General features: G+C 35.9%; 1 protein-coding gene across 2 annotated transcripts in view; it reads left to right on the top strand.

The window, feature by feature from the left end:
* The window catches only part of Tomosyn (syntaxin-binding protein tomosyn), a 1,160,105-nt gene extending 1,148,171 nt beyond the window's left edge, over nucleotides 1-11,934 (top strand). For both annotated transcript variants that reach the window (XM_067137527.2, XM_067137528.2), the window contains one exon: nucleotides 6,214-11,934. In XM_067137527.2, the coding sequence (XP_066993628.2) occupies nucleotides 6,214-6,476 (263 nt within the window). In that variant the 3' untranslated portion in view covers nucleotides 6,477-11,934. The remainder of the gene's footprint in view (nucleotides 1-6,213) is intronic.
* The last annotated feature ends 427 nt before the right edge of the window (nucleotides 11,935-12,361 follow it).

The following is a 12,361-nucleotide window of genomic DNA, read 5'->3' as shown; positions in this document are numbered from 1 at the left end:
TTTAACTCTCTCTGGTTTAACTGCGAGCATAACTCGCAGTGGCCAAAATTACGTTCATGCCGTGCTGCAAGCATAGCCCGTAGTAAGGTTTGACAGTACACTAAAAATTGAGAATGAGCTATGCACGCTTTGTGGTGGCTACATCATGTTTCTTCATGTATTAGTTACGAGAGTATTTCAACAGATGGCAGTATTATCTAAGTCACAGAATTTACGATATTATCAATGAGTGTTAATTAGTAGATGTCAGTCAATTTGGTCTAAAACTGGCTTCTTACGGCAAACAAGTTCTTGATGAAAGTGATATTTTAGATATTTTATGTAATTGTAATCCCTCATATCTAAGAAAAACAGAAAACTTGACTAATATGTAGATATTCACCCAAATATGAAATGTGCGGGAAAATGCGGTAGGCTGTAAAACGAATTCCAATCGTAATGAAATATAAGATGTTTCATATTTGTATGTTAGTAATATTTACAGTTGTGCATAAAATTATAATTACGTACCTTCAATATCATCTTCACTCTGAGTATTTTTGCTGACATCAGCTTCTGAGCCACTATCGTCACATAAAAGTATATACTGGTAAATAAAATTTCATTAGAGCTCCAATTTTCATTATTGTTATTACTAGGGCTCGGATGTTTAGGAAAAGTCATATTTTTTCTTTGTCCCTATTTTCTTGCCTGATTGGATGTTGGTGCAATTCATGTGATTATCGTCACAATTAAGTGATTTTTATTTGTCATATAAATGCATATTTTGACTATTTGTTGTCATAAGGTCATATTTTGAGCTATTTTCATAAAAACGTCATATTTCTGTCATATTTTGGCGGTCTGATGTCAGCTGTAGCTGTGCAAAATCATCTTAAACTTATCGAATGTGAACTAGTGTTCACAAAACTGCTTCTCGGTATCACATCTGCAGTTAATACAAGCGGAATACCGTTTGTACAGAATGAAGGTCGTAGACTTCACTGCACCTTTTACAAGATTTAAATATGCACCAATATTCTTGTGACATAGAAAGGAGCTTATCTTCTTACAAGAATGTGTTAAGTGATAATCGGAGGTCTTTCGCGCCTGATGATTTGAAGATGAATCTTGTCATACACTTCAATTCCACCCGCAGAGAAGAATGAAAAAGGTATGTCAGCTTGCACTATAGGCCCTGCCGCCCTACCGTAATGTATTGAAAGACATCTACTTAATTCGTTTCGTGCTGCTCATTTTAAACTTTAACACATTTAATAATAGACCCTATTAATGAAATCTGGGCTTGAATGTTCCAAAATATTTAAAAAATAGATCGATTTCTAGTTTTCTCGTATTTCAAACCACCATTACAGGGTGCAAAAATGTTTTAACTTTTAAAACTTTGTGTGATCTGATAATCTTAATACCGGTACTTTATAGCTATGTAGTCACAAATATTGATAAGTGAATGAAGGACAATAGACTGTGAATAACTGCTGAACATGCATATTCAGAAAATTAGTCTAATATGAAAGTAAGAATACAGAATTAAGTTAACAAATATGTATCGAACGAATTGCCCTTTCGATTTATAATTTTTTTAAATGTCCATATTTAGATTAGTCATTTACCGGTCATATTTTGTCATTTTTACGTCATATTTTGTCACATTTGAGGTCATATTTGCTTGCTTATTTGGACTATTTTTAGGTCTTAAACATCCGAGCCCTAGGTATTACTGTTATTATTGAACAGTTATTACTTTTATATCATTTTCATTATTGTTGTTGTTTTATAATTGCAATGCACATTTTACATTATCAAAATAGGGTAATTACCAGATGAGTTGGCCATGCGGTTTGAGACGTACGGCTGTGAGCTTGCATCCGGGAGATAGTCGGTTCGAATCCCACTGTCGGCAGCCCTGAAGATGGTTTTCCTGTGGTTTCCCATTTTCACACCAGGCAAATGCTGGGGCTGTACCTTAATTGAGGCCACGGCTGCTTCCTTCCAACTCCTAGGTCTTTCCTATCCCATCTTCGCCATAAGACCTATCTGTGTTGGTGCGACGTAAAGCCAATAGCAAAAAAAAAAAAAAAAAAAAAAAAAAAAAAAAAAAAAAAAAAAAAAAAAAAAAGGGTAAATATAACAGTATTTCAGAAAACTGTACTTACTTAGTAATCTGTCAGAATTTTATTTTACTCACAAAACATGGTATAATATATAAACTATTTTAATAACTCATGTGATAGCCGACATGAAACAAACAACATTTTTCAAAACTAGATGCTCAAACAAACACAAAGAAAAAACATGCAAATATCTCCTATAGGTGCACAGATTTTTTTTTTAACCCTTAAAAATGCCCAGTCCAGAATGTTTGTTCCAGATATTCAGCCCTAGACTGGAATGGGTTAAGTACTTACACATTAAAACTTTTTTTATATAAGAGAGAGAGAGTACAGTAAGCTACCTGGGAAAAGTAATATGTCTTCCATGACAGCACATACTCGGTAACCACAAGTGTGGGCAAAACTCCGACTCCTACTCAGGTTATGTAACTCACCAATAGTACTTGGCATCTCCTTTAATGGAAATATAGGTGCAAATCCTTCTGTTATTGCAGATCACATCACGTCACATTTCACAGATATATCCAGCTCTGGGAAATATGACCCTGCATTTCTACCATTAAAATGTGAGGTAGAAGCTCACCCCCTCTTTTTGCCTCTAGTGTTTCATATTCCCATAATGTGCCTCTCACAGAGTGGGAATTGCAGACTGCACTTGTGCTGTGCAGGGACACAGCTCCAGGACCGGACAAAATGTACAATCAAATGCTTAAATTTTTGAGTGATTGATGTCTCACTGATATTCAACTGAATATGGAGTGAGGGAGAGTTTCTATCTCAGTGGCATGAGGGAGCTGTAATTCTAATTCCCAAGCTAGGTAAAGATCCAAAGCTTCTGGATAGCTGTAGGCCAATATACATAACAAATGGCCTCTGTAAGCTATTTAAGAGGATAGTAACCTAACGACTTGCATGGGCCTTGGAAGGGAGAGGTCTCCTGACTAATTATTCTCAACGGTCTGCCACTGATCATCTGGTTAGACTGGAGAGTGCCATTCAAGAGGCCTTTCTTTAGAAAGAGCACCTAGTTGCCATAAAAAAGGATTATAGCACTACCTGTTAGTACAGGATTATCTCAACCCTAACATTTATTGAGAACTTCATGTTCCTCCAGCTCTTACGTGTCTGTGTAGGGAACACATATTCTTAGTATTATGCTCAAGAAACTGGAGTACCACAGGAATCTGTACTGGGAGTCGCACTGTTCACAATTGCAATGAACGGCATAGTTGCTGCTGCTGGGCTCACAGTCGTTCTATCGCTGTATGTAGATGATTTAGCTCTCCATATCAGCTTGAAAGATGGCAGTTGCTGAGAGACAGCTATGGTAAGCTATTAATCGAGTCAACAGATGGGCCCTACAACATGGTTTTTGATTTTCAGCAGCGAAAATCTTGGTAGTACACTTCTCTTGACGTTTGGCTTGTCATATGGAACCATAGCTCTGCTTGTGAAACAGTGTCTTTCCTATGGTAGATACCTGCATGTTTCTGGGTCTCCATTTTGATAAGAAACTGTGGTAGTCCTACATTCATCGGGTGAAGGTATCCTGCATGAAGAGACTTAATGTGTTTAAGTTTCTCAGCACACTTAGTTGGGGACTGACCATGCGGTGCTGCTACAGTACTTTCCCAAATAAACTATGGTAGTAAAAATGAAATGGCGTATGGCTTTTTTTTAGTGCCGGGAGTGTCCGAGGACATGTTCAGCTCGCCAGGTGCAGGTCTTTTGATTTGACACCCGTAGGTGATCTGCGCGTCATGATGGGGTTGAAATGATGATCAAGACGACACATACACCCAGCCCCCGTGCCAGCAAAATTAACCAATGATGGTTAAAATTCCCGTCCCTGGCGGGAATCGAACCTGGGACCCCTGTGACCAAAGGCCAGCACGCTAACCATTTAGCCATGGAGCCGGACACTATGGTAGTGCAGCTTATGGTTCAACATCAAGATTTGTGCTGAACCTTTTAGACAGTATACACCATAGTTGGCAAGCAGAGCTTTCCATACTGGCCTGATTCCCATCCTACTCACTGAATTAGGAGTTCCATGTTTTTGAAGAAGGCAGCAGCAGGTACTCCTGATGTATGCTGCCAAAATTCATAAAATGCTGCAACATCCAAACTATCAATGTCTGTTTAATACCGAATATAGGAAAGGTACAAAAACAGGCTGAGTGCCACACAGCCAGTTGGGATTCGAATTGATAGTCTGTATCACGAGTTGGATGTGGCTATAGCTGTTTGTTTTGAGTGGACCCACAATGAGATACCTCTGTGGCTGGTTCCTTGATTGGATATATGGCTAAATTTACTCTGTGGATCTAACATGAACATGGAGGCCCCTGTTCATCAGAGATATTTCGAGGACTTCATTCACCAGTAGCCGGATGCACGACTATATTCACAGATTGTTCTGAGATAGGTATATACTATGGAGCTCTTCGCCATCTTAGAAGTTCTGCAGTTTTTGCTGAATCAAGAATGAAATCTCTTCTTGACGTGTACAGACTCATTAAAATCTCTGCTGTCTATTGGTACCTGTTTCCTCCAACACTCATTGTCACAACAGATTCATGACCTAGCCAAATTGTGCAATGCTGGCCCAGAATCACTTTTGTATGGCTCCAAGCCACATGGGGATTGCAGGGAACAATCTTGCAGATCAAACTGCAAAAGAAGCGATACTTTTACCACCTAGGCCTATGAATGTACCTGCAGGGATATTTGTTCTCAGCTACGTGCAACCAATTTGGTGTCCTGGGAAATGAAGTGGCTAGCTATCAAAACTCCGAAGAAACTAAGAGCAATTAAGACAACTGCCACAGAGAGAGGCTGTAGTTTTTTTTAGGCTGAGGATGGGTCATGGAAGACATACGCACCCTACCTCCTAAAAAGAGAAGATCCTTCCAGTGTGTTCCTGTGGTGCCCAATTCACCGTGGCCCGTGCAGATCTCCCTGACTTAAGACAGAACCTCAGGCTGCAGGAGACACTTGGAAATCATATTGGCCAATGACGAGAATACTGCCGATCTCATCATTCACTTTATGTGCAAAAATGGATTAATCAGCCGCTTATAAATTTCAAGTGCTCGGTTACTCAGGGAACTTACATTCCCTTTTGATGTGTTTGTGTCCTTTTCAGCTTAATAAAATATTTTTGGGCCGATGACTTAGCTGTTAGGCCCCTTTAAACAATAAGCATCATCATCATCAATAAAATATTTTTTGTTTTATTTTAATTCATTTTAAAATTCCCTCATTTAACAAATGATTTTATTTTATTTTTGCCTTCATTTAATATGTTCTGAGAGAATGGTTACCTAGCTGTACTTCCTCTTAAAACAAAAACTACAACCGCCGCCGCCGCCGCCACCACCACCACCACCACCACCGTAAAATCAAGCCTGTTTGTAAAAAATTAAAGCTATTCATTTGCAAATGTAATTTACAAAACTATCACATTAAAGCTAATTGGGAAACTGAGTTCTAGAACATTATACGTAATTTGATTTGTTGAAAGTACTGGACATCTGTTTGAGAAATTATTTTTTTAGATGATTTGGGAAGAAACAAATATTTGTCTCGTAATTTAAAAGTAATATCTTTAAAATAATCAAAACTAGATTATAATGTTAAATTTGTCATTTTTAAGCAATACAGGTTCATATTTATGTCATTGAAACATGTTCAAAAGAACTTTTAGTTTTTGCCTGTTCCATTAGGAACAAAATAGATTTTCATCTAATAAATCTAACCGAGTCAGTTGGCCATGCGATTAGGGTCGTGCATTCATGGGCTTGAATTCAGAAGATAGAGGGTTCGAACGACACTGTCAGTAGCCCTGAAGGTGGTTTTCTGTGGTTGCCCATTTTCACAACAGGCAAATACTGGGGCTGTACCTTAACTAAGGCCATGGTTGCTTCCTTCCCACTCCTAGCCCTTTCCAATCCCATCGTTGCCATAAGACCCATTTGTGTCGATGCAATGTAAAGCAAATTGTAAAAAAAGAAACTAGTACATCAACAGAATTCAGTACTGTACATGTATATGGGAAATCAACATAAAATATAAAATGTAATTCTTTCTTTTCCAGTTGGTGAGGCTAGTGGGCGTGCATCACGTAGTGTGGCAAAACATATTCCTGGGCCTTCAGCAAACATGGAGGCTCTAAACCAGCAAACACGGACAGTGACGGGTGAAATTGCTCGTACTCACCAGTTAATGGTGGAACGTGGTGAAAAGTTAAGTCAGTTGGAAGAGCGTTCAGCTCGTATGATGACAGAAGCAGACACTTTCTCATCTACAGCCCACAACCTTATGCTCAAATACAAAGACAAGAAATGGTACCAGCTTTGAACATTCATACTGTACACAGTAATAATGTAAAAGAGAGGAATTTTGAAAATATAGGTAACGTAACGTAATGGACATTTTGTGTTCATATTTCAGCAATTTGCTCATAGATTGCACCATTTAAAATTTGCACTTTATAGCATTCATTGCCCCTCTTAATTTATTAAAAGCATGAAGGGTTATTAATATTAATTGATAATTAATGATAAAGGGCATCAGAAGAAGTTATTGATTTTTCCACAAAGCTTGTTTCAAAGTATTGTGAAATGGAACATAAGAATATAATGGTCATAAAATTAAATACTTTGTCAATATATATTTTTCTTATAAAAGAACAGATGTCTGGAAAATGATGTTAATGACATTTTTCTTCAGTGTTTTATTAGTTATCCCATGTTATTTTAATAGCCTATATATTAATTTTGTTAAAACGTGTAATATTTATCTAGCTGTCCTTGGTATTTATTTCATATCAAATGTTGGCTAAAGTACTGACAAGAATAAACCACTAGAGATTTTAATTCTCAATTTGAGGCCTTTGGGTGAATGTGTATATGAATGAATGTATGCTCTACATATATATATATATTTGAAATCTGTAATTTGTAATGTGATACAATATTAAATGACTGTTGTATAGGATTTTAACAGAAAGTGAAAGTGCTGCAATTTAGTAATATTTTAAGTTCTTATCTTTCTTGTCAGATGTATAGAAGTTGAAATATGAACACAAAACTTTCAAGAAGTTGCTACCTCAGTCAAAAAGAAGAAACCTCTCAGTAATGCCTTGAATGGTAGGAAGGAATTTAAAGCAAGATATGCAATACTGGATCAGAGCAGACTAATGAAATTCTTAATTCACTTTTTGACAGAATTAATCCTTTTTTCAGCACCTGTCATAGGACATTCATATTTTGATTCTCACAAAAAAACAAAAAAAAAACAGACTGTCTTCATAAAGACCACTGAACTGTCTTATTGCTGTGAGACATCCGTAAATGAATATAATGCCCTATTAGATGAATGATGTTATTAGTAGCAGAATATAAATTCATAAAATACCTGGCTTGTAGCATCGTACTTTATAAGTAAACAGATTTTACACAATAATTGTGGTACAAAACAAATATTATCCTGTGTTTCCATTCATATTATTAGCCCTGTCAAGCAAATAACTTTTCAAAGAAAATATGTAAATTGAAGTTACACATGTTGGACTACTGTACATTAGTTCATAATTGAAATAAGTTTCAAAAATTCATGAATTGTTAAATTGAAAGTTTGATGTTGTTATTAGTTTAATACCATAAGATATGAGTTTCCTCTCTTCCCTGCATCTCATACCCTTGAATTCATTATTGAATGGTTTTATGGGGTGTATTGAAATGTTATAGAATTTTAGAAGAAATATTTTTTTTAAAAGGATGTATGGTACAGAATTCCAAAAGTAAAAAAAGAAAAGAAGTGAAATAAATAAATATATAAACTTTTGAACTGTATACCTTTTGAATGATGGTGTGATACATAACATTTCAGATATGAAAGATGTTTGAATATTGAAAATGTGAGGTTGTGTACCTCCATTTATCCTTCGCCCCAGTAATTATAGTACTGTTACCCGCGGGCGGGCCTTGTTCTAGATGCATTATATTGTACATATTTTTTTATAATACAAAGGTTTATTTCCTGTTAAGTTTATTGTATATCATTTGAATATGGTAATATAATATTGGCACATATAAGAGGAGATACATTCCTGAGATGATCTTTTACAATCAACTGAAATTAGTATGTCATTTAGTCTTCTCACAAACTCTGTGTTATCAAATCAAGTTACTTACCTTAAGCAAGATTGCTGATAATCCTGGAAGTATGGAGTATTTGGTTGATTCATTTAGTTAGAAATACATTGCTTTTATATTGGGCATGTTTGTAAATAAATAAACAAATAATCCTATTATTATACTCATTTGGGAATTACATGGGAAGAACTTTACATGGAGTGTGTCAAATACAGCATTGATGTTTCTTAATTTTTCAAAAATCAGCTTTTTAAGAGAGGAGATTCACTGGCACCTTCACTAGATGTGAATGCTAGCTGAATGTTGTATGTATGAGCTACTGAATACTGATCAGATAGATTTGTAGTTTTAAATGACATAATATTTTTATTTATAATACTTTCATATTATTGCCATCCAAATGTTCACAGTATGGTATGGCTAAAAAGGAAGTATACCAAAAATGTTTATGTAGGTAATAAAAGAAAATGTAGATCTTACCTGTACAACCATTCAACACACATGTTTTATATGTGCTCCATCTAGGTCCAGACATCCTTCATATCTACAATGAAGTTTTATATAGCCCATGAAATGGAATGCAACACATGATTATTTTCATCTGGACAATGTTATAATGGTAGATGCATTCCTGAACAAGCATTCAATGGCAAGAGATCCAGGCAATAAGGAGGATGTGGTTACTATGTTCCTGTGAAGGTGAGGCCTTCTGCAAACTGTTGATGAAAAAGCTGCAATGTTTTTCATGAAGTGTGAAATGTTGCACCATTTTGTTGTTTGTTTGCTGTTTTCAGCTCAGCAACATTGCTACAGATCTCATGTAAAGCATACAGCGACAAGCACTCCAATTTATGCTTGATGGATTGTTATATGTCTTGTCATTTCATCTTCTGTATAGTCCAGTGAGGACTTTTCAGAAAAAAATACCGTGTAGCCATACATAACTAAGGAACTGCATTATTCATATTGTTTTAATACCTTCAAACTAATGGAAAATAAATATTGAAAATATTGAAAAGAAGATATTTATTAATACATATTTTCTGGAATGTGAGCATAGCAAATACACCTTTTGGAACCATCCAATTCTTATAATGGTAACATATGACAGGAAAATGCTTACAATTCATGAAAAAGGGTCTGAAAGAATATTCAATTCATACTATGCTCTTTCACACAATACCAGGAACTCATCAAGCACTAGCTCTGCATGCACTTTATCTGTGAGCGAGCATTTTCTTCTAGAACAACATCCTCTTTGACAAAGTACACATGATTTGGTATTTAATTTAGTGAAAGATGCACATTAACAAGACTGTGAATAAAATGTATGGAATTATTTGAAATGTTTAAACATTTACAGTATTTCACTCTTGAGTCCCTATAGAGAGCTGTATAACTTAACAGTAAAGCTCCTCAACAAAAGCTTTCCCACAAATACTTAAATTCATCATTATCACTAAGCAGTGTGGCCCTTCTCTTCTGCTGCAGAAGTAATATGTCAACTTCAGTGTTTTGTCATATTACCCTACCTGTAATTAGATTGTTTGGAATTTCCAAGTTTTGGCATACTTTATTCTCAGTCATATTTATGTTTATGTTACTTCATTCTAAATTCATATATTATCAGTATTTTAAGCTGCCTCTGTGCATCCGTGGTAGAGTGTCGGCCTCCGGATCCCAAGATAGCGGGTTCAAACCCGGCAGAGGTAGTCGGATTTTTGAAGGGCAGAAAAAAGTCCATTCGACACTCCATGTCGTACGATGTCGGCATGTAAAAGATCTCTGGTGATACATTTGGTATTAACCCGACAAAATTAATTAAATCTCAGCCATAGACGCCCAAGAGAGATCCGGTTTACTCTAGGTCCGCTAGATGGCAGACAGAGTAAATCGGAACGTTGAAATTGACGAGCAGACAGCCAGATGGCGTCAATTCGAAATGTCTGCAAACGGTAGCTGAGGCCATACGATTATTATTACTATTATTATTATTATTATTATTATTATTATTATTATTATTATTATTATTATCAGTATTTTCATTGCAATAATTCAATTTTCCTTTTCATTGGTTGTTTCAGTAGACTAAAGTGTTTAAATGCAAGAATTCTAAATTAAAAAATAAATCATTTGTTAATTGTGTGTTACTATAGTAATGGAGTAATTTTACAATAAATTGACAGATTTCTATACTGAGTTAAGGACAACTTCCTGAATAGCCCTGGCAGTGTTGTTTATCTTCAGTTGACTTGGTTTATTTCTCCCTTCCTTTCATAATTACTTCCTTAATAGAACTGAATACAGTTCATATTTATCTCATTGTGAACTGTTACAGAGCCTTTATCTATTTAAGTTTCAAGTTTTATTAACAGTTAGAAATGGTTCCTTCACTCTGTGATCATTTGTTACCTGTATGGGATAAAAGGAAATTTTGTAACATTCTTGGAATCCATTTATCTGGGGTCAGTGGATATCTTGCTTATCTATTTTGTTCTACATACTCAATAATTTTGTGCTGAAAAACATGTTGTACAGTTGGTTTTTGAAGAGTCCTCACCTCAGTATAAGATGTTCATTACTGGACAAACAAAGAGTTGAATTTAGAACACACAACAATGCAAAGTCCGGCTCCATGGCTAAATGGTTAGTGTGCTGGCCTTTGGTCACAGGGATCCTGGGTTCGATTCCTGGTAGGGTCGGGAAATTTAACCATCATTGGTTAATTTCGTTGGCACAGGGGCTGGGTGTATGTGTTGTCTTCATCATCATTTCATCCTCATCAGGACATGCAGGTCGTGTATGGGCATCACATCAAAAGACCTGCACCTGGCGAGTCGAACATGTCCTCGGACACTCCCGGCACTAAAAGCCATACGCCATTTCATTTAATTTCAACAATGCAAAAATTCAAATTCTGAAATTCTCTCTGTTATTAAAATATTTTAGATGCAGGTAGTTACATTTGTTTCGTTATGTTAATTACTTAGCGTAATCAGATTTTTTGTTATAGTGGAAGTACCTTCAGGATTGTCTGTGATTATTTCTTTACTTTTGTATTAGATTCAGTTCTGCCCACGTTAACTTGTCCATTTCAGCTGACAAGTTCCTTCCTTACAATGCAGGCTGTAACAATAATAAAGTATGGCCCAACTTTCAGAATATATTCCTTACATGTAGAAGAGGAAAATACGTTATATGGACATGGGTCCGTAAATGCTTTATTTCCATGTTAGAACTCGTTTTCTACAACTCTACATTAATCACGGGAAACACACAGGAATGGAACATACCAGGATGTCACATGAAACTCATCCTTACATGAAATGTTCAAAATGTCCTCCGTGTTAGCATTAGACATACATCAACCCGTCATTGCATTGAATCCCAGATGCACTGATGGCAGGTTGATACACGTATCAATGCTAACAGGCAGGGGGAGCTTTTTTAACATTTCATGTAAGAAAGAGTTTCATGTGATATGCTGGTATATTTTGTTTTATGAGGTTTACCATGATTAATGTGCTATGTAGAGTTGTAGAAAATAAGTTCTAACATGAAAATAAAGCATTTCCAGGCACATGTCCATATAACATATTTTCTTCTTCTGCATACGGGGAATGTGTCCTGAAAGTTTGGTCTTCAATCAATCAATCAATCAATCAATCAATCACTACTGATCTGCATTTAGGGCAGTCGCCCAGGTGGCAGGTTCCCTATCTGTTGTTTTCCTAGCCTTTTCTAAAATGATTTCAAAGAAATTGGGAATTTATTGAACATCTCCCTTGGTAAGTTATTCCAGACCCCAACTCCTGTTCCTGTAAATGAATATTTTCCCCAATTTGTCCTCTTAAATTCCAACTTTATCTTGTATTGTGATCTTTCCTACTTTTAAAGACACCACTCAAACTTATTCATCTACTGATGTCATTCCACACCATCTCTCCACATCCATACCTTATTGTTACACCCTGTATAAAGCAGCATATGAAAGCACCGAATATAGGATTTATATAATGAACCAGGGAATGATTACAATGATTACTTTTATTTTGTAGAATATCGTTCTCTATATGCGATTTTCTA

This window comes from Anabrus simplex, chromosome 1, assembly GCF_040414725.1.
Source record: "Anabrus simplex isolate iqAnaSimp1 chromosome 1, ASM4041472v1, whole genome shotgun sequence".
Lineage (NCBI taxonomy): Eukaryota > Metazoa > Arthropoda > Insecta > Orthoptera > Tettigoniidae > Anabrus > Anabrus simplex.
Note: the sequence above shows the minus strand (reverse complement) of the source record. Positions and strands in the feature narration are given on the sequence as shown.